This window comes from Nyctereutes procyonoides, unplaced genomic scaffold (assembly GCF_905146905.1).
Source record: "Nyctereutes procyonoides isolate TBG_1078 unplaced genomic scaffold, NYPRO_anot_genome, whole genome shotgun sequence".
Lineage (NCBI taxonomy): Eukaryota > Metazoa > Chordata > Mammalia > Carnivora > Canidae > Nyctereutes > Nyctereutes procyonoides.
This window is the reverse complement of record NW_026575049.1, coordinates 34,209,450-34,230,833: the sequence shown is the minus strand read 5'-3', so window position 1 is coordinate 34,230,833 and position 21,384 is coordinate 34,209,450. Positions and strand designations below refer to the sequence as shown.

Genomic DNA, 21,384 nt, shown 5'->3' with positions numbered 1-21,384 from the left:
TTGGTAGATGCACATTTTCTTATTTTGAAATTTAACAATGCATTCCTAGTTTTCATTTAGTGCACTTTTTAAAAATGAACATGAATCTGTCCATTGTTATTTTTATCCATGGTTCCAGAAGAGACAAAAGCAAGCAATGGAGACCTGTCCGACAGCACTGTGTCTGCAGATCCTGTTGTCAAATGATATTGATGGTATGCATTGCTCCTATGAGATCATCAGAATTGTGTCAGTACTGTTGCCAGTGAAATGATGTTAATGAGGTAATGATGAGTATTCCCTGGGCCGCATTTCTGGTAATAGGTCGATGTTGCAACTCTTTAAAGCAGTGCTCTAAAGTTAAGTCTGTTTTTCTTCCAAAGGCTGTATCCACTTTTCAGAGTTTGAGAATGAGGTTTTAAATTGGATTTTTGCCTGGACTTCAGGCTAGGAGATGTGCCTGTGGAGAGTTATTTGATGTGAAGTTATAGAAGGGCCAATCCAAATTCTTAAACTGCTGCCTCAGATCTCTTGTAATCTACATGAGGGTTTATAATTTGTATTTGCATAGGTCTTTGATCCATATTTGTCTCAGTCATTGGAAATTCAGTGCATATACTATGTACAGCCAGCAAATACATGTTTAAACAAAATGCATTAAGCCTGAAATTTATGAAGCATACATATCAATATTCTTATGACAGGAATATTTAAAGAAGGTTTTGATAATAGAGGTGAGACATAAGTATGTTACGTACTGTTCATGTACAGTGTAGAACTGATTTATTGTTAATTTCATGTGACTCACAAGAGCTGTCAATGTCTTTGAGAAGACATTTTATAACTAGTTTACATTGCTTTGAGAACATGTAACCTCCAACAACTGCTTTAAATTTAAGATTTACTTAATACTCAAGATGAAAGAAAATTCAGAGAAAGCCATAGAGTCCTGCTTGAAGCTTCACTTTTGGTTGAAGACACTATGTATATCAGAGAAAATTATATGGATTTTTATTTCTACATCCAAACTCAGGTTTCTTCTACATTAGGTTGAATTGAAATCTTGGTGATGGTTTGGGCAGACTTTTTCTTTAAACCAAGTATAATCTAAGACATCAGATTAATAAGCACTGTGCAGGCTTTTTAAAAATTACCACTGTGACAATAAAGTTATAATAAATTAAATCATTTACTGATTTAAAAATACAGTAAGATTTTGAGTAAATTTAGTTCCTGGCAGGCTACTAGCTTTATTTTTGTAAAGATTACATCAGTTAATAATTAAATGGTTAATCATGGCCTATAAGCTTTTAATATATAATACAGTTATACTTTTACAATGAAAACAAATTTTAAAACTGTACACATAATACTAATAACATCATTTGGGAAATACTTGATTTCTCCATTGCACTTGCCTATTAAGCATTTCTTTGGGTATATCATGCAAGGTGTCCTAATGGTGTTTGATTTTCAGCTTTTGGAGTAGGTATGCATTTGCCCTATCTGTATTCATTGGTTACTGGCAGGGTAACTGTCCCAGCCCAAGATAAACACTTTCACTGTTCCAAGTCAGAAGAAACAGAATAGGTAGGAAATGTTTTTTTTTTACTTAAACATGACTTACAGAATTATGTACAATGGATGGATTAAAGGCATTTAATATTTGTAATTCATACTAACTGTAGAAATGGCCCTAAAGCATGCTGCATAATTAGTAATTTATATTTTCATTATTATAAATGTTTTTATTAATGATCTTGCTTTGATTGTATCAAACTCGTCACCATTTCATAGCAACAATATTTTGTTTTTTTTCTCTGACTTCCCTAAAATAATCCAGTTTACTATGGATAGAAACTGTAATTGGAAGAGAATCCAATGTCTGTTCGTTATCCACACGTATCAGTTGTTACCGATTTTATGAATACTATATAGAGTTCATATGCTGACTCCATGAATATGTACAACTGAGAAGAAAGGGATAGATTGTTATTCTGCCATTAGTTCAAAATAATGTCACTGCAGTCTGGGTAAGTTACAGATATTTGAAATAAAATCTCTGAAAATGATTAAGCATACTTAAATGCTATTAAAGTGCAGAGCAATAGGGCTTAAGTGTTTCACACTTAATACACATTTAGATGATTTTCTTTGCTCTAACATATTGTTAAATACTGTTTTCAGACACTGTAATTTAAAATTAGTGTGAGCATTTGTTGTAAATTCACAAAAAGTAATGTTCAAGTTCTCAGGAAGTAAGGACTAACCATTATCTTTGTCCGTTCTAATTAAGTTTTATAAAGGATGGCAAGTTTGTTACCTCACTTGAGTGGGACTTCCCTCTCCCGATTCTAAGAAAATATAATTATGCATAATAAAACCTTAATAAATATAATTTCAAAAATTTACTTCCTTCCCCTAATGTTTATGTTCAAAATTGAATGTCTTAAACCAGTACTTCTTAACATTAACCTTTTTGGAGTCCCCTTTAATAAATACAGGGAATCAATACTTGCACGTGTATATGTAAAAATTTCAAGTATAAAATTGGTATTGGCACCGCTCCATGTATCCCAAGTGAAGAACTTTTACTTTCCTTTGTACATTTTTGGTCTTTTTATTCCTTGTTACTTTCAAATAAAAAGAACCCACATGAATGTTTAATTTTAAATCCTAATCCTGGGAAGGGATCCTTGGTTTACAGTGTTTAATGTTGGAGATAACTAGTGCCATTTGCAAACAGTTGAACTGAAACAGTAATAATAATCTTTTAAATATTACACTGGAGACAGGAGACAGTGTTGGTCAACTTACATGCAGTTTTCAAAAATATAGTATGATAAATGTGTATTCTCTTATGATTTTAATAGCTCTAGTTTATTGTAAAAATATAGAATATAGTTCAGTGATATATATAGCATGTGTTCATTATAAGGCTTCCAGTCAATGGTAGGCTCTTAGTTAAGTTTCTGGGGAGTCAGAAGTTACATGCAGATATTTGATTGCATGAAGGCGTTGGTGCCCCTCACCTCCATGGTGTTCAAGGATCAGCTGTCCTACACTGGAGAAATTGTTCTTGGTAAAGTCTGATGGCTGCTCCTTTTGTCTTCTGAGGTAGTAAATTTGTAATTAGGGGAAAGTGGGATAATGCCATCACATATATCATCATGTTACTCTTGGATGGCTAAATGTAACAAGATTTTAACAAACTTAATAATTTTGGGTTTTTTTCCAGCTAAAGTTTAAGGTTTCATACTGATGATATTCATTTTAAGAAAGTTTTAACACTACAATTTCAAGTTTTTAGATATTAGGAAGAATTTGACAGGTTATTAGAGATTTCAGATTAAAAGAAGGAATCTGGAATAAGTTGAAATCTCTAGAGATTAAGTGGGCATCACGCAATGAACTCTGAAATGGTGATGGCAAAATTAGTGCTTAGCTTATACAAAAAGTTCTTATATCTAGTGTATACGAATACAAAATATGAAGTCATTTTGGGCAAATGTATGGATATTTTGTTTGACTCTTTACTATAAAACCTAGGTTACCTGATAATCGAGTTGTTCCCATTAGTGGAGTCATACTCAGCAAAGGAGAGGACATTTATCTTCCCATCAGTGTAGATCTGATGTAATAATTCTGGCATCTTCTTTAAAGACTGTACATTCTATAACGTATGTAAGATCTTTGTGTAGGGAAATATTCTTTAGTAATGCCTCATTATCATTAAAGTGAGGGGGAAAGTCAATACTTTTTTATCCAGAAACTCCTATCTATATTAATTTTACAATATTTAAATCACTTCAGAATCAGCACAAAAGGTAATAAAGCATTAGAGATGCACTTTAAGTAGACATAATTACTGAATATCAGAATAATCTTCAAAGGTTTATGTCCCCAACCTCAATGAGAGATTTGGTGATTGCTGTCCCTGGTTCGTGCCATAGATTTCACAGAGTAATGGGAAACATAGACAAAAGAATATAGTATGTGTGTACTAGAGAGCATAAAAACAACACTTGGGACACCTGGGTGGCTCAGCGGTTGAGCATCTGCCTTTGGCTCAGGTCGTGATCTTGGGGTCCTGGGATCGAGTCCCACATCGGGCTCCCCACAGGGAGCCTGCTTCTCCCTCTGCCTGTGTCTCTGCCTGTGTCTCTCTCATGAATAAATAAAATCTACAATAAATAACACTTGGGTAGCCACCATGTAGGTAAAAAAGCCTGTTGCTCCTGCCTCAGATCTCAGCTCACGTTGCCACTCTGGAGGAAACCACAATGCAGAATTTTGGTGGGAACTATTCCCTCCTTTTCTCTAGTGTTACAGCCTATCTGTATTTTTCTAAGTAACATGGTGATGGTTTGCCTGTTTTTAACAGTTACTATAAATGGACTCCATGTGCTTAAAGGACTTTTTCAGTACTGGTTTTGAAATCCATCCACGTAGATGCATATAACTAGAGTTCATTTAATTTTCCTTCCCAGTATTCAGTTGATGACATGAGGGTCATTTCCAAATTTGAGATACTATGAGTAGAACTCTGTAACTGTTACTGTATGTATGTGTCTCTGGGCATATGTGTGAAGAGTGAATCCAGGTGGTAGGGTCAGGTACAAGCGCGATGGATACAGATGCCAAGCTTCCCCATCCCACCAGTGGGGGACCTTCCCCATCACCCTATTTCCTGCCACGTTTCAACAGTCTGATGGATATATCACTTCACAGTTTTACTTTGCATTTCCTTGATTATTTTATGAAATTGAACATATTTAAAACCCTTTTTATTCTGTTTTGTTTTCAGTGTATCTTTTTCTTACTAATTGGCAGACTGTAAACAAATTTTTGTCATCTGTGCTTGCTTAATATGTTAATTTTATTTTCACTCTGTTTTTTGTGACGCAGTTTTAATGTACCGGATTTCCAGCCCTTTTTTTTCTTATGATTTGCATGCTTTGTGGCTTAGTTAAGCCACACATTTTTTAAAGTTTTACTAATGAAAAAAGTTGATTTCAGTTTCTAACAGTATTGTTCATGACTGGATTCATCCTTCCTACCCTGAACAATTCTAAGCAAGAAAAAGAAATTCAGGACTGTGGCTTTTGTGGCCTACCAGAGAACTTACTGATTTAATTTGGTTTGGTTAGGATATACACATTTTTGTAAGTTACTATTAACACTGAACCAATACCATGATGTACACATAATAGAAATGGATTCCTGAGGACCCTGTAACATTAGTTTGGGATTACAAAAACTGTTCTATTAATCCACCATTTTAAAAGCAACACCTTTTAACAACTTGATACTGCGATCACCTTGTATCCCTGTTAATAGAAGTATTTGATGGTACCTCCCTCCCTGATGTGATTTCATTATGTCCTAATTTTTTGGAAATTAACATTGAAGCTACAGAACAGCCTTTAGTTTTCTTCTGAGGATATTCCAGAAAACACCCATAAAAAGCAAAAGAAAGAAACAGAATGATAGTTTTTATTTGCTAGCATTCATTGCTAGGTTAATTTATTACAAAGACAAGGATATTCTGTTGAACTTGGTTATAATTAAACACACTATGTCAATTCCAGATCATTATACTTATTTTGTAGGTAGGGGTGGAAACAGGAACTTTGCACCAAGCCCCACAACCAGCTGTGCTTCAGGTGAGTTTTAAAATTCATTGGTCCCTTCCTTGAGGAGGGTCTGGCTCAAGAGAATCAGGAACTGGTACAGCTTCCATGGTGATCCCCACTAAAAACAGTATCTAGAGGACCATAAACTTCTGAATGTTCATTCATTAAGGTTCCATTGTAAAACTGAACATCCTTTGTGGTCCTCATCTGCTAGTCTTTTTATTGCATGTCTGGAAAAACGATCAAAACTAGACCTGCAGTTTTGCTAGTGCTCAGGCCTTAAAGCAGGGCTCCTCACTTGAGTGCACAAATTAATGCTATTAGGTCCAACTGTGAGACAAGCTTGATTATAAATACACAATTTTCAGAGTGACAGGCACTTAAAGTTCATTAAGTAAAATACAAAAATAGGTTATATTAATAGGAAATATTTAGTGTTTATCAAATTATAAATCTAGGCTTTTACCATTTTTAAAAAAGTACTAGAAACTGAAGAGATGACAATTGAATAAAGTGAACAATGCATTTTTTCATTAACTTTCATTCTGAGCACTGAACAGTACAATCTAAGAAGACTTACCCCACAAAGCACCTAAAATAACATTTGTAGATGGGTAGGAAGGTTGTCAACCATTTCTGTTTACCTCCCATCTCTCAGTATCAAGGCATCCAGAGGACATTCCACAAACGATTGTCAGCATTCTGAAACCAGGTCGTGGGCCTGTATATCAAAGAAGTTGAAAACCTTTAGGGGGGTAGCTCTCCTTCCTGGGTGCTCGTCCCCCAAAGGCCCAAGAGAGTTATGCTTCAGATTCTGCGCCTCTATTTTCACTTGGACTTCCGTCACTGTCATCTGGTTGATCGTTTAACAGTACATATTTTCCATCATTGGTTAGTGGTATGGACAGCATTAACTGAGCCAATGCTTCTGGATCCTGAAGTTAGAGGAGTTTAAGAAGGAGAAAAGAAAACGCTTAAAATGCACTTAAGACCCCCCCCCTCCCCCCGGGCTTGGCTTTCATGATGTTCTGTAATCTGGCCTTATTCCTTCTGTGTGTGCCTTCAAGGGAAGTCTCCTTGCTTCTCTGAAAAAACTCAATTGCATTACTTCCCTAGAATCTAGGGCAAGGTTTTGCTCTCAGCCAAAAAATATCGTTCATGTAGACAAATCATAATCATCTTCCCAGGAAGAGTCCAGAGAGGAACTTCCTTTACAGTACCTTTGTTTCTGGATCTTTAACTCCCTTCTGTCTTGCAATCCCAAGAGCTGGCAAACCACAGCCATGTGGGCTCACCACTTGTTTTATATAAAGTTTTATTGGAACACAGCATTCCTTTACATACCGTATATGGCTGCTCTGGTGTTCCAAAAGATGTAAGCCTAGAAGGCTGCCGTCTTGCCCTTTACTCCTGATCTAGACCATAAAACACTAACTCGCACTGCCTGCTACTATTTCGTGTGTGTTGGCCTTAGTTCTTGGCCTTCCTACCCCCTCATCACCTCCTAACGACTGAACTGCCGGTGTGGTACTTACTAGCTGGACATTATTGCTTAAAATAAAATGTAAAAACCCAGGTCCACAGTCACATTAGCGACATTCAATCTGCATATTAAGCAGTGCAGATACAGGCCATTTCCACGACCGGAAGCCTCACTGCACGTGCTGAACCAGAAGCCTCCTGCAGCAGGACCTGTATTGCTCACTGCTTTAATTCCAAGGTTTTTCTTTTATAAACTCGGCTCTTAGATATGTGTTTGGTGAATGGAGGACTGTAAGCAGCTGACAGGGAGGGGAGGTTTGGGAACCTTCACATCTAGTGCATTTCCAGGGGAGATCAGTGATGCTCTGAGGAGCAGAGCCCTCGAGCAATGGTAGACGTTTCCATCACCTTCATTTGAAAAGGGATATCTAGCCAACAACAGCAAGCAAAAAAAAATAATATAAAGCAAGAGCTGCAGCAGTGGTATTTATTAAGAACTCCATGTGTGCCACCTGTGATTGTGGACCTGGCTAGTCTGGTGGTTAGAATGCACACAGGAAATCTGATTTGGCCATGCTGCCTAGTGAACATCCTTCTTTTTGAGAGAAATCTGAGTATGTATATAGATCTTTGGAGTTGATAAAACCAGAACTAAAATGCACCTTACCTTCTGAACCTCAATGATTTCTTTTCCCAAATTAATAGCATAACATATCTGCAAGACAAGAAAAGCAGTGTTTGGCAAAGGTGGAAAAGGATAAAGAACTTTAGGGGAAAACTGTGATTATGGAAGTCCAGTGAGGTCACTGCTCAAGGACCTGGCTGTAGGACAATCATCACACAGGGCTTCTTGTTGCCAGTGGTTGCAGGTTCAGTGGCAACTGAGGTTATCCCAGAGCGTACATTTCTTAAAGGAATATCTTACTGCTTTTTCTCATAGTCAGCCACAGCATATTCATGGGCATGACAGCAAATGGGTATTTGCTGAAAGAAGAGTTGGTTAATTTTGATTAATTCTAAGTAGTGAATACATTCACAATATTTTTCATAATAAACAACAGTTTCCTGATGTCTGCTTCCTTGGCTTGCCCTGAAACTAGATTTTATTTATTGTAACTTTTGTTTTAATTTTAAAAGAAGAAACTTGAAGGCAATTGCTTTTAACATTTCCTGATACCTCTTCTAAATAACCATATCCCACTGTGAACATTCTTCATCACTGTTTAGGATGACGTGTACTTTCTATGGGGAAACCATATTCCAGTCGGTTTGCTTTCAGTGGGGCCTTCCTAGACGTATTCTCTAAACTCACTGGGGGAAACAGCATAGTCATCTAAATATCCAGGGGATGGTACAAAAACCCCTTTAAATCTCTGGACAGATTATGGAATCCTAAGATGAAAAAAATAATAAGACCTTTTCTCCTTCTGAGTTGCTTTCAAAAATGTATGTGCTGAGAGCCTCTCCCCCTGTGGATTCAGGCGTGCGGACCACGAAGCCAACCAGCCTCTTGTTCTCTTGATGAGCAGCGAACTGGGTGACACTGGTGAGTTCAAACTGGAAATAACAGGAAGAGACTGAGTATCACACAACTGGAATTCAAAAACAAGTCATTCTCCCTAGGAAACATCACGGAAAAGGTGCACTAGTAGAGACAGACATTAGATTTGGCAAGAGTGATAAAGTGCCAACTTTGACTTAAGGAATAAACCAGTAGAGTCCATGTGTATGCAGGTACTTACATTGGCCCTTGTTACTTGAGTCTGAGGATCTATCAACCTGAAATTTTAAGAGATTCATTACATTACACACGTTGGATAAACATATGCTTAGAAGTTCAGAACGCAATCACATGAATCTCCAAACATGGAAACAGAAGGCCTGGCTGAGGCCAAGGTGACATGGCTCTGCGTGACTGTCCACAGGGAGGGAGCATGTGCCACGACTCCTGCCTCTGTTGAACCCGTGTAGTTTAAAGCTCGGGGTGTATCTTTACAGAAGAAGACAACAAAGGGAGAATTTCATGTTTCAGGGCTCATCCAGGAAGGCAGCTTTGTCATTCTGCAGGGTGCTGACATAGAGCATGGATGGGTTGGGTTCTGCACAGCACGCTTCCCAACAGACATTTATTGACTACAGGCTTTCCCTTGCAGTGTTAAACATTTTTTTAAAATTAAATCTGGAGTGGGGTGAAAGTAATGGACAGATTTTAACAAAACTATTCTGTGTCTGTCTGGGTGTGCAGAGAGTACTGTTTACGAAGGTGTCCACGTGCATTCCCTGAAGGGCACTCGGAGCACCACCTAGTAACAGGTTGATGTGTCTGGGAAAACACACTGCATCCCACTGTCTACTGCTGTCATATATACATACAAATCTCTACTTTCTAAATGTGGTATATTATCTATTGCTGATTTGCTATAAATTCTGTGGGTGAAAGCAAAAAGTCTATTATCTGTGTTTAAAAAAATGGTTATAATTCCATTTATGTGAAGTGTCCCAAACAGGCAAATCTATAGACCTAGAAGATTAGTGGCTAATGGCTGCCTACGGCTGGGTGGGCTTCAGGGGAAAGGGAACGGGTGCCAATGGCTATGGGTTTTCTTTGGGGAGGATGAAAATGTTTGAAAAGAGTTTATGGTGATGGCTGCACAATTCTGAACATACTAAAAATACTTTAAATGGGTGAATTGTATTTAAGTCATATCTCAGTAAAGCAGTTATACATGCAGTCATACTTGTTAAAACACAGGGTTTATAATCAGAGGACTATAACCTGGCTGCTCAGCACTGATTTTGTGCAGGTCACCCTGACTTCTCAACTGCTTTGTTTGTAAAACGGATAAGAAGCCCCACTTCAAAGAGGTGGTAAAGACAAGGAGAAAATGTGTATGGAATTTTTAGTAATCTACAAAGCTAAATAAATGTTATATTTTTATACGTCCCTACTAATGAATATGAATTTAAAGATTAAAAAAATACATAAACAATTTCCCTGAAGTTGGGTTAAGTTTAGGTATTTTGCAAAATTTTTTCATAAATGCAAACATATTTGTAACAATCTAAATCAGGTAACATGGATTTCCCTCTTAAGGTCCAATTTTCTGTGGGACTTTTAAATTGTCCCCAAATGTGAATTCCAGTTCAGGGATGCGTCTGTGTGTGTACTGCGGTAAAATACACCTGACATAAAACTGATCACTGTTGACATTTGGTACATTAACCCCATTGTACAACCACCACCACTGTCAGATTCCAAAAGTCTTTCATCACTTCACAAGGAAGCTCCGCACCCATTAAGCAGTCCCTCTCCATTCATTCTCCTCTCAGCTTCTGGCAACCACTAACCTGCTCTCTCTCTCTCTGGATTTGCCTACCCTGGATCGTTCGTGTAAATGACCATACACAGTGGCGGACACTGTGAGTCTGGCCTCTTTCACTTGGCAGAATGTTTTCAGGGTTCAACAATCACCATGTGCAAGGACTTCATTCCTCTTTAAGGCTGGCTCATATTCCACTATATGTAAAATACCACGTTTTGTGTACCTATTACTTTGGTTGGCAGATGTCTGGATTATTTCCACTCTTTGGCTATCATGAGTTACAAACATGAGTGTAAACGTTTTTATTTGAACACCTGTTTTCAGTTCTTTGGGAATTCTGGGTTTAATTCATGGAGCACTGCCAGACTATTTCCTATAGTGGCTGGACTGTCTTAACAATTCCCATCAGCGATGGATTCTTAACTAGTGCTTTTATTTTCCTTTTTAAAAAAATTACAGCCATCCTAGCAAGTGTTAAGTGATATCTCACTGTGGACCTGATTTGCATTTTCCTAATAACTAAGGACACTTAGTTATCACTCTTTGTGATTGTTGGGTGATTTGCATTTTCCTAATAACTAAGGACACTTAAGCATCTTTCTTTGTGTTTGTTCGCCATTTCTATATCTTCTCTGGAGAAATGTTTACTCAGGTCCTATGTCCATTTTTTGTTTTGAGGTCTTTTTGTTGATTTCCGTATGAGTTCTTTATATACATGATTTGCAAATATTTTCTCCCATTCTGTGGGTTGTCTTTGTACTTTGATAGTGTTCTTTGATGTACTATCATTTTTCACAATGCTTTTGTATGTATTTACTCTGATCTTTTTGGTGGAGATTATAAGAACAGGGAGCCAGTGCCCATAAAAGGTGCAGGACATGCTTGGAGAAAACCTTTAAATAAATATGTTTTATTATAAGGTTTTAACCTTTATTTTATAAGGTTTTATTTATAGGAAGTTTATTCTCACTATAAGGTTTATAATAAAAAGGACTGATTTTAATGAATGGGAGAAATTATATTCTGATTGTTAATGAAATCCTGCTTACCTTTTTAGAAGCTAACATTTATTGAGCATTTTCTTTGATGCCAGTTGTGGTTGTAAATATTTAAGTGTATTTTATGTGTATTAACTCCTCATGACAGCACTATGAGGTGTGGATATGGTTATTTTCATCCTACAGCCGAAGAAACCAATGCACACAGGTTAAAACTTGCCCAGGTCGTACAACTAACAAAAGCCAAAGCCAGGAATAAACCTAGACATTTGACTCTAAAGCAGGGCTGCTGTCTCACAGAAATAAAATATAAGCTTCGTACATAATTTAAAACTTCCTAGCCACATCAAAGAGTGAAACCGGGAAAGTAATATACTTTATTTAATCTAAGAGATCTAAAATACTACCAGCTAGACACTTTATTAATATAAAAGTTAATGAGCTATTTTGCATTCTTTTTGGGGGGTTGGTATGAGATCTTAGAAATGTGTTCTGTATTTTACACTTAAAACATTTCAGTTCACAATTTAGTTCTGTTGCAAGTGCTACACTGAGTACTCCTAGATGGTGCATATGTTAGCGAAGCCTACCTATGCCAACCGCGGCTTGACAGTCCTCTGCCATCACCCATCTAGATCTTATTAACCTGAAACCCCAAGTCATGTAGTTAACATCACCTGGCTTTATTTTTATCTCAAAAAATATTAATCAGATTCTACTGGTGGTGGTTTAGTCAACTCAGGTAGGTTCGTGTTCTGTTTTCACTGTTGTGAATTTTAAAAAACAGTGTATTCAGAAATTAAAAAGACCCTTTCTTTTTCAAGCTCTGAGATACACAGAGCAGCTCTGGAGTGATGGCACCTTATAAACAGTAGGATTCACTCTCCGCTAAATTTTGAAGGTATCCATTACTCAGGGGAGCAGCTTCTCCCCAACATACCTAATAAGATTAAATATAAAAAGGAATAGGGCAGAGATGAGTAGCATCTTCACTTACTCTGATCAAACGAATATTCTGGTATGAACGTTCTAGATGAGTAAATGTGCCTTACATGGGCAATCTGCCAGCACGGTAAGACCGCCTGAAACAAGACAGCATACCTCAGGGTCTGGCTGGTGACCATCAGGTGCGATTCTGTCATTCGGAAGATGTTGTGAATAGCCCGAGCAGCCAGCACTTGTCTCATTGCTTCATAAATCACTTCGGTAGTGGTGTCTGTTTTAACTGCCATTGATCCCAAAAACCGAACTATAAACATCTGTTGCAGAAGGGAATCTGCAAGACAGTGACTTCCACTCAGGAGCACATTCTCTTCCTGCCTGCCGCCAGTCACCGGTGCCAGGCGCGGAACGGGCTGCACACCTCAGGTCTGCTTTGCCTCCCACAGAGGCTTTCCACCAAAAGTCTCAACACTGTGCTTGAATAAATCCACGCTGCCAGAGCCCTGAAATCTATCATCTACGTTTTGTCTCAGGAACTACTACAGGTCTAGAGAAGCACCCCTCTTAGTGCATCTATAGAATGAGACCTTAGTACCAGATGACATCCTTCTAGCACTAAAACTCTAGGTGACTAATGCCGGTGGCACTATATGCATCTTTTCTCTGAAAATAAGAGCTTCTCCACTTAGATGATAGAAAATTCTTGGGCCTACTGACAGAGTCCTCCTAAAGAAGAAAACATCTGAAGAACAGAAGACCTGATAATTGGGGCTCCTTCAGTGTGTGCACATCAGGCGTTGCTGCAGGGCAGTGAGGGCACCCCATAAACTAATGCACATCTTAAACGACTTTCTTATCGGATTCTAGTGAACCAGTACTGGCTTCCTGGTCATGGCATTTAACCGACAAAACTGAGTAACAGCAACTGCGACTGCAAAATCAGGAAGGTTTAAAGCCGTTTTTTTTTTCCTTGTAAGAACAATAATTCATTTATCTACCATTTTACACAAAGATGACTGCTTTTTCCTCACTTGCCCTATTAGTGTCCTTGCCCTTCAAAATAAGTAACAAAAGATTAGGAAAATATAACTAGTAAAATTATAAGCAGTTATTTCCCGTAAATTTGAAAGTTTTTTTTTTTTTAATTTTTATTTATTTATGATAGTCACATAGAATGAGAGAGAGAGAGGCAGAGACACAGGCAGAGGGAGAAGCAGGCTCCATGCACCGGGAGCCCAACGTGGGATTCGATCCCGGGTCTCCAGGATCGCGCCCTGGGCCAAAGGCAGGCGCTAAACCGCTGCGCCACCCAGGGATCCCGAAAGTTTTTTTTAAATAGACTTTATGGTGTGAATTATATAGAAGGTCAGTCAGAGACAAGCGGAGGGGCAGATCTGAGGCAGATCCTCCCTCCCTCTCTCCACTGACCCCCTTTCTGGCTAATTCTGTAAGGAGTATCAACTCTCAGGTCCTACTTTTAAATTTAAGGCCATTTTATTCTAATGAGTCTCAGGCTTCAGTCATGAGGCAGTGTGAAAATGAGGTCTTGGCAGCACTTCTAGCTCCTAAATTGCCTTGGCTGGGAACTCAGGTTCTGCTCTAGGGAGCATCAAGTTTCAGTCAGCTCTACTCTAAGGATGTACATCCCGTGTCAAAAATCTGAACTTAAATTCCATTTACACATATCTTCAAATTCAAGAATGAGCTGTGATGTGTGTCTTTGGCTAAAATGAAACAGCATATTTATGACTCACCGTGATTGCATTTTGTTGTGACCATTTCATTCTCTCTGGATCTGTTTTGGAGTAATCTGATACCTGATTTAGGCTCGGGAACTTTCTATGTGGGAGTTGCAGAAAGGGCATGGATGAGGCCAACAGTGCAACACTTGCAGAAAATCTGCCCACTTCCCTTCAGGTTTGACCCAAGATCTGCCTTAACTGCACAGACCTACTGAGTTTCCAGAGGAGAATCAGTGGGTCACAATTTTGCTTCACAGTCCAAGACCTGGCTCCCTGGACCGTGAGTGCCCGTCTCCTTTCAGTGACTCGCGTCGTCGTGTGAGGAGGAAGGAGTGCCCCAGCCACTCACCTTCTGCTTCTGGGAATGTCTCGTCCTCGGTCTCACCGAAAGGGTTGATGCGCCTAGGGGAACCGCCAGAGTCCGACAATCAAGACCTTTTCGGCTAAAAGGACACGTGAACTCCCGAGCTCTAAGTCAGAACAGCAACAGCCTTGGCAGGTGGTTGCCGGCACCGAAGACCTCGAGAAGACCTCGAGTTTCCTCTCGTTTCTCCAGGAGCCCACCCCGCACCCCCCTCGGGGTGTACCTGTTCCCTCTGTTCTGCTCCAGGAACTCTGTGGCAGGAAGGACAATATCGAACTGGATGGGTGTCCCGGGTGCGATGAGCTCATCGGCCTCGGGGACACGGAGCTCTGCTGTGGGAACAATCCTGTCATTCTCCATCTCGGAATTTCTCAGGTTCTGGCTGGAGTGTGAAACGGGGAAATCACATCCCTCTTAACCTTGTGCCTTTGCAAGCAAATGAGCACGTGCTCAGCGCAGTGTGACATCTACAGACCAGGGTGAAGACGTCAGCCGATCTTCAACTAATTTTACAAAGAAAGCTTCACAGAACAGCATTGGCGTCCTTGGTTGGACTCCTTCCGGGACTCCGGGCCCCTGGGACACCCCCCGCCGCGGCACAGCATTCTGCACCACGATGTGCCGGTCAGGACGCCACCTAGGCCTTCTCTGGCCTCCTCCCTGGGAAGCAGGCCTAGGGGCAGGGCTGCGGCTAAATCCTGCTCCTACCCGGCCCCCAGAAGGCACTCCCAACTGCTCGGTGCATGAACGAACACATCCCGGCTCTGCCCCCGGACACAACCCCTGGGCCCCCCACGCACCCCACGCTTTCCCTGGTTACCGTTTCCAGCCCGACACCCTCTTTCCAACCGCCGCTCAAGCTCCTAGTCCTCCGCCAAGCTGTCTGCAGCCCTGTGCCGCTCCTCGGGAGCCCGGCCGGCCCCGCGCACTTGCGTACCCGTGCCCTCCCTGCACGGAGCCGCCCAGAGCCTGCGGCAGGGCAGAAGGCACGGCCGGGGACGCCCACGGGCCGCGTGCTCCCTCCGTCGGTGTCACGATGCCGTCATCTGACCGGTCCCATCCTCATACCCTCCCCAGCCAGAGTGCAAGCTCCTGCGGGAGGCTGACGGCGCCAGGTGACCCTGACTTCCTAGGTCATCTGGCAGAGGCTCCGGGCACCTCGCTCACCTCGGGTGTCACTAGGGGATACGCTGCACGGAATGACTTACACGGCCCCGCCAGGGGAGTGCCCGGGCGGGAGCCCGCAAGGAGACCCCTCTGCCTTCACCCCCGCCGTCACCGGAAGGGGAGTGTGGTCCCGGCAGCCGCGGGAGAGCCCAGGGCCCCGCCGAAGCCTCGCCGCCGGCCTGGCACGCCCATGTCACTCCGCCTCCCACCCAAACAGCAGGACGCCACCCGGTCTCCTCCGGGGGTTAGGTTCGTAGGTGGGGAGCCCCGAGTAGAGGCTTAGCGGGAGAAAGGGGAGGGGCCCACGGCCTTGGCTCCCAGAGGCTGGGGAAGAGCACCCGGCGGCGGCGACCCAGCAGGCGAGGCCGCACTGCCAGTCGAGGGCACGGCGGCCACGGACGACTGCTCACACAGTGACGCGGGGCATCAGTGACCTCCGGCCACCACTCTGGCAGACACGCTTTGCGATCAAGGTCCCACATCAAAGCGGCTCACAGTGGAGCTGTCCTCCTTGAAGCTCCTCTTTGTTGGCTCCTCCTCACACCACTTTCCTTCTCGTTGCGGGGTGGCTTTAGCAGGTTCTTCCCTCCACTCCAGACGCTGGAATTCTTGAGGCTTCTACCCAGGCCCTCCCTAGATGGCCTCGTCTACCACCACAGCCGGTGTCCACATCCCCAGCCCTGGGACTCCCCCAGGGCTCCAGACCTGCGTCATGGGTTGACCGCTTGACAACTGGGATGCATCACGGGCTCCGCAATGTTACATCCAGAAGTGAAGGGACTCTTGGTCCCCACGAGCAACTCCTTTCCTCTCTCAATATGCCACCATCCATGTAGGTGCTCAATCAGATGACGGTCGTCATCTCACGTGTCCCTTCCACTCACAACTCACTGATCACAAGTCCTACACATTGTGCCTCCAAAACAAGTCCCCAAATAAGTCTCATCTCCTGTGCAGAGACCCTGCCTGATATAAGATGCCACCGCCATCACCTGGGCTGCTGCCATAGGCCCTGACTGGACCCCTGCTTGCCCCGCTGTGTGTGCTATCGTCCATCGTAGCCACAGCTGCCCTCAGACAACATACCGTGGATCATCTCTGTCTGGACACACACACACCTACCTCTCTTCCCCCTCGACAACTCTCCAAGTTCCTGACTCCCCAAGTTCCTTCGTGATCCATTCCTCCCTCCCTCCCTCCCCAACCTCACCTGGCTCCCATCCCCCTGTGCCCACACTAGCCATCCTGGCCTCCTTTTTCGGTTCTTCAAGCACGCTCTGCTCTCTCGGCTTCTAGCCTCCGTACCGGCTACCGGAGACGCAGGAATCCGGCTCTGCTACTGCTCATCTTTCACCTCCGGCTACATACTATCTCTGCAGGCAGGCCTCTCTGGGCCAGCGCCTTCGTCTTTAACACCAGAGCACTTTTCTCCATTTTCACAAAATATTTATTTACCTTCTGCCTGCCTTTACCAACAAGACTCTGCGACCTAGCCCAGCGCCTGGGCCCAGAGCAGCTACTCCACAAACAAATGGTACTTTAGGAGCCAGATAATGCACGAGTCCTGGAGGCCCCGGGCTGCAGAACAGCAGAGGCCCACACGGTGCTCGCTTAGAACTGAGTGGCACTTTGTTCCCAAGAATAGCTTCTCCGCTCTCCCCACCTCAGTGGCATCCAAACATTCATTCTTCACGAGCTGACCCTCAGGGACAGAGGAGCCCTCCTCCAGCACCCACACCCTTCCAGTCTCTGTGTTGGTTCAGCTGGCTGGCTAGAGGTCTGTTTTGTTTGTTGCAGGATTCTTCTGTGTGATTTACTGATTCTACAACTGGGAGAAAAATCTGTTGCTGAATAATTAAATCTAAGCTACACGTTTTTTAGGAAACCAAGCACACCTTTAATTACTAACGCCAGTAAACTACACATGGCACTCTAGAAAGAGTGCTGCTCGAACTGGAAAGGGACCGGGACGGTGGCCTAGTTTTGCATCTTCTCGTATCATAAAGTCAGGGAGACAGAGGCCGAGGGCCGAGCCATCGGCATGTGCCCAGCTCCCACCCCCACAGCCCCCAGGGAGAAGGCTGGCGTGTGCACCCACCCAGCTGGCAGCCTAGCTGGCTGGCCCGATCAGTATTTCCATTTCCACTCAAGGCCCTCCTTAGAGCTGCCTTTTGTGAACACACTGCCTATGGAAGGGTTATACCCAGCACTCAGATGTGACCTGTTGCCTCTTGCCCCTTTGTAAGCACCTTTCCTCAGGTTCTGTGGTTGTTCCAGCTGTGTCGTGTGGGGCGGCATCCCTGCCCTGCCCTTTTCCCTGCACACCCCAGATCCAAAGTGTCCTACATGCACAGAGCCGCAGGACAGCCTTTCCCCACCCCTCCTCACAGCCAGTTCTGCCCCACAGCACCCAGTCCCCTCACGAAGGAATCCTGGCTACCCTCTGGCCTCCTCTTCCATGACTCCTTCCCACGCACCCAGGGTTCTGCGTGTGCACAATGGCGCCCTGCCGCACGGCGCTGAGACTACGCTAAGGGGGTGAACGCTTAGCTTTCTGATGACTTCTGTCTGGACTCACAGATAATATCTGTGAAACATTTATTTAATGGGGTTCTTTCTACCGTGCTGCTGAAAATGGATACCAGATACAGTCCTAATTTTAACTTACCTTTGGCATGACCAATAATACAGCCCTTTATCAGTTAACTAAATGGTAACTGCCATTAAGTTAAAAGGTGGGATTCTTGGAATAACTTGATAGCTATATTCAAAACAGGAGTGAAGCTGGATGCATGAATATATTCACTATACATGATAATAGCAGAGGAAAAAGATGCCACCTAAATAGTCAACGGCTAATAATAATAAATCATGAAAGTCTATAGTGACAAAAAGGAACAGTAACAAAAAATGTAAAAATATGAAAAATATATGTGAGAAGGCAAAAGTAACACACATGTGAAAGCACCTGTAACACAGATGTGGAAAGGGTGACTTTGTTCCTTATTTTTTAAAAAGGGTTTGTTCTGGTTCTAGAACGTTGTTGTTGCTGACAGAAAATGTGAGAAGCCCTGACCAGCTGACCCTCGGAGGCAAGTCGTATTTGCTTGACTGCAGTCGAGGTCCAGCAGGCAGGGTGCGCTGAGGTCAGGCGGCTGCGGCTCCTGGCTCTGCCCCTCACCAGTGGTGGGACCGGGCACACACCCCACCTCCCCAGCAGCCTGAACTCCACCCCTAGGGGGGCTATGAGGACAAAATCACTCATAAATACCCCCGAACCACGTTCCCACGGCATTTAGTTACCTGGGGCACGAACTTTCATGCTTTTTTCCAAAACTTGTAATGGGAGTTACTGCTTGGAGAGCCGTCTGATTCAACTTGATGGCAACTGCCTACAAACGCACAGGAGGTCCTGCTCAGTCCAGGACGGGTGCTCACCCTTCACACTGAGCAAGGCCGGGGGTGCAGGGGAGGAGGCACGAGTTACCTCTGGGTTGTCAGTCAGGTAGATCTGTCTGGAGATGTTGTTTATGGCACATATCCACTGTGGAGAGAGGACAGTAAAGAGTCTGCTGGAGCCCAGTCACCCGCTAGACTAGGACACAGGTGAAAAAACAAAACCTTTACCTCTTCGTTTTCCTTTCTGCTTTCTGCCTGGAGGATTATTCCCCTGAAATAAAGTGCATCCAAGTCAGTGCTTCCCAAACCCCTGTGACTGAGGCTTATTCACAGACACTGAACTCAGTGGTGGCCCCACGGGAAGGGCCAGGAGGCAGCATGCCAGGAAGGAAAGAAAATGGGGTTCTGGCTTGCTGCTCCATCACCGTGTGATCCTGGACACACACGTACTTCCCCTGGGCCTGTGCTTTCTCATCTATAAAGTGAGCAGCTAGGCTCAGCTCTACCAGCTGGAGGCTGTGGGTCCTCAAGCGTGGACATCTCGTGGGCTCTCAGACTCTGGAGCTGCCAGGAGCCCCTGGTCCCTCCTCCCAACCACGCCCACAGGGGTTAGCAGACACTCCACACCTCCCTCCCCATGGGGGGAGACAGAACGGGAGGCAGGTAACACTGCCCTACCTGTGGTGGGGGCTTAACCCTTTCCAGGGACTCCACATCTGTGGGAGGTGGGGAGCATAGATCCCACCCCTGTCTTATAACTGAGAAGACCAAGGAGTTAAGTGACTGCACAGGACCACAACTGGGATCCCGGTCTGCTCCTGCCACCCAGGAAGAAGGACAAAGTCTGAAACCACCCTGCCTGTCAAGGAAAAGGTCGGCTTGCACCAGCTTGCCCGGACATGCTCCTGTCCACTTAGGATCTCAGCTCAGAACCCCACACAGAAGCAAATGCAAATCCAGCAGCAGCAACCTAAGGATGGGCGGTGCTGGCCCCTTGGAGCACAGTTTCGAACTGCTCAGAGGGGTCCCCACTGTAGTGGGATCTGTGAATGACTCCAGGTGACTTCTGCTGGGTCCCGGAAGCTCACGGGGGTCTCTGGGGACAGTGCCATCACTGAGCCCACCACCCCATCTCCAGTTTCAGCTGTGGGGCAGGCAGGAGCGGCCACAGCCTTCCCCAAGCCTCTGTGCTGACAAACAGCTCCTTCCACAGCTGCCTGCCACACAGCGGTCATGTCTCTTCCAAAGCCATGGGGCAAATCTGCACTGGGACCCCTTAAATAAGGCACAGTGGATCTCACAGGGGGCCTGTGTGCTTGCTTAAACAGGACAGAAAAGTTTCCTCCCCAAGAGCAGCCGGCATGGAGGGACGAGGCCCTTGGCAGGGGTGGGTGGAGTCACTATACTCGCTCTCGTCCCAAGGACACCCGTGTGGCCTACGATTTTCCGTTGGGCGTGGTGATCTGGAAGCAGTATCGCCGGTCTTCACAATCCACCGCCATCACGGAGCAGTTGTCCAGGTCCTGGATCAGGCCTCCTGCCACGGCGCCCCGGGGTTGACACATGAGGTTCCCACCTTGTGTGAAGAAGTAAAGCCTCTCCCATGTGGTAGTGACCAGCCCTGTTTTACTGTAAGAATTGTGGTTTTAGAAAGCCTGCTGGTACTGGGGAGTGTACCCAGCACCTCAAGTTCTTGCTGCCTCTGGATGAGTACTAGTGGCATTTTAGAAATAATGTTTCTTTACATTAAAGCAAAACTGCTTTGGAAATAATCCAAATGCAAAGGAGTGGAAGAGGTACCACTTAGCCTGAGTGACCTGGAAGTTATGGGCTCTGCTTACATGGGAGATGCTGGTCCAGGGCCAGCTCCACTGTGGGATGGCACGTACACACCCACTGGCAGCCAGACACTGGCTCCTCCCGAGATCTGGAAACAGATCAGTCCATCCCCACTGGAAACTGGAAACCTAGTGGTCATTTCTCAAAGACACAGAGCCCAACTGTTCTCAGTCAAGAGAGAGTCACCCGGGCACTGAAGGGGACACTTGACGGGATGAGCACTGGGTGTTGTTCTGTATGTTGGTAAATTGAACACCAATAAAAATTAATTTATTAAAAAAAAAAAGAGAGAGAGAGAGTCACCAGGGCCACCGTGGCTCCCAGCACCCCGAATCCTGTGGGGCTTTACCACACTGAGTTTTGCTCAAACTGGATGTTTAATGAGCTGCTTAGAGGAGGAATATCCAGTAACTGGCAAGTAACACCAACCTTGTAGGGTTCTCTAGCCATACAAACTAAAGGAGAGATTTAACTCATGATCTCGTTCCACCTTGGTAAGAAAACAGCTGGCAA

The 21,384-nt window shown here is 43.9% G+C and overlaps 2 protein-coding genes across 6 annotated transcripts in view; one reads left to right on the top strand and one right to left on the bottom strand.

The window, feature by feature from the left end:
- The window catches only part of WASHC4 (WASH complex subunit 4), a 54,857-nt gene extending 52,364 nt beyond the window's left edge, over positions 1–2,493 (top strand). The window contains exon 33 of the mRNA XM_055328969.1: positions 119–2,493. Coding sequence (XP_055184944.1) covers positions 119–186 — 68 coding nt within the window. The 3' untranslated portion in view covers positions 187–2,493. The remainder of the gene's footprint in view (positions 1–118) is intronic.
- A 2,976-nt stretch (positions 2,494–5,469) lies between these two features.
- APPL2 (adaptor protein, phosphotyrosine interacting with PH domain and leucine zipper 2) overlaps positions 5,470–21,384 on the bottom strand; it is a 50,198-nt gene continuing 34,283 nt past the window's right edge. For 3 of the 5 annotated variants that reach the window (XM_055328970.1, XM_055328972.1, XM_055328973.1), the window contains 11 exons: positions 20,473–20,661; positions 19,261–19,303; positions 19,121–19,177; positions 18,937–19,025; positions 14,690–14,848; positions 14,452–14,504; positions 12,520–12,694; positions 8,840–8,876; positions 8,514–8,654; positions 7,765–7,812; positions 5,470–6,550 (listed from right to left, as the gene is read on the bottom strand). In XM_055328970.1, coding sequence (XP_055184945.1) covers positions 6,416–6,550; positions 7,765–7,812; positions 8,514–8,654; positions 8,840–8,876; positions 12,520–12,694; positions 14,452–14,504; positions 14,690–14,848; positions 18,937–19,025; positions 19,121–19,177; positions 19,261–19,303; positions 20,473–20,661 — 1,126 coding nt within the window. In that variant the 3' untranslated portion in view covers positions 5,470–6,415. The other 2 variants (XM_055328971.1, XM_055328974.1) reach the window with 2 other exon arrangements.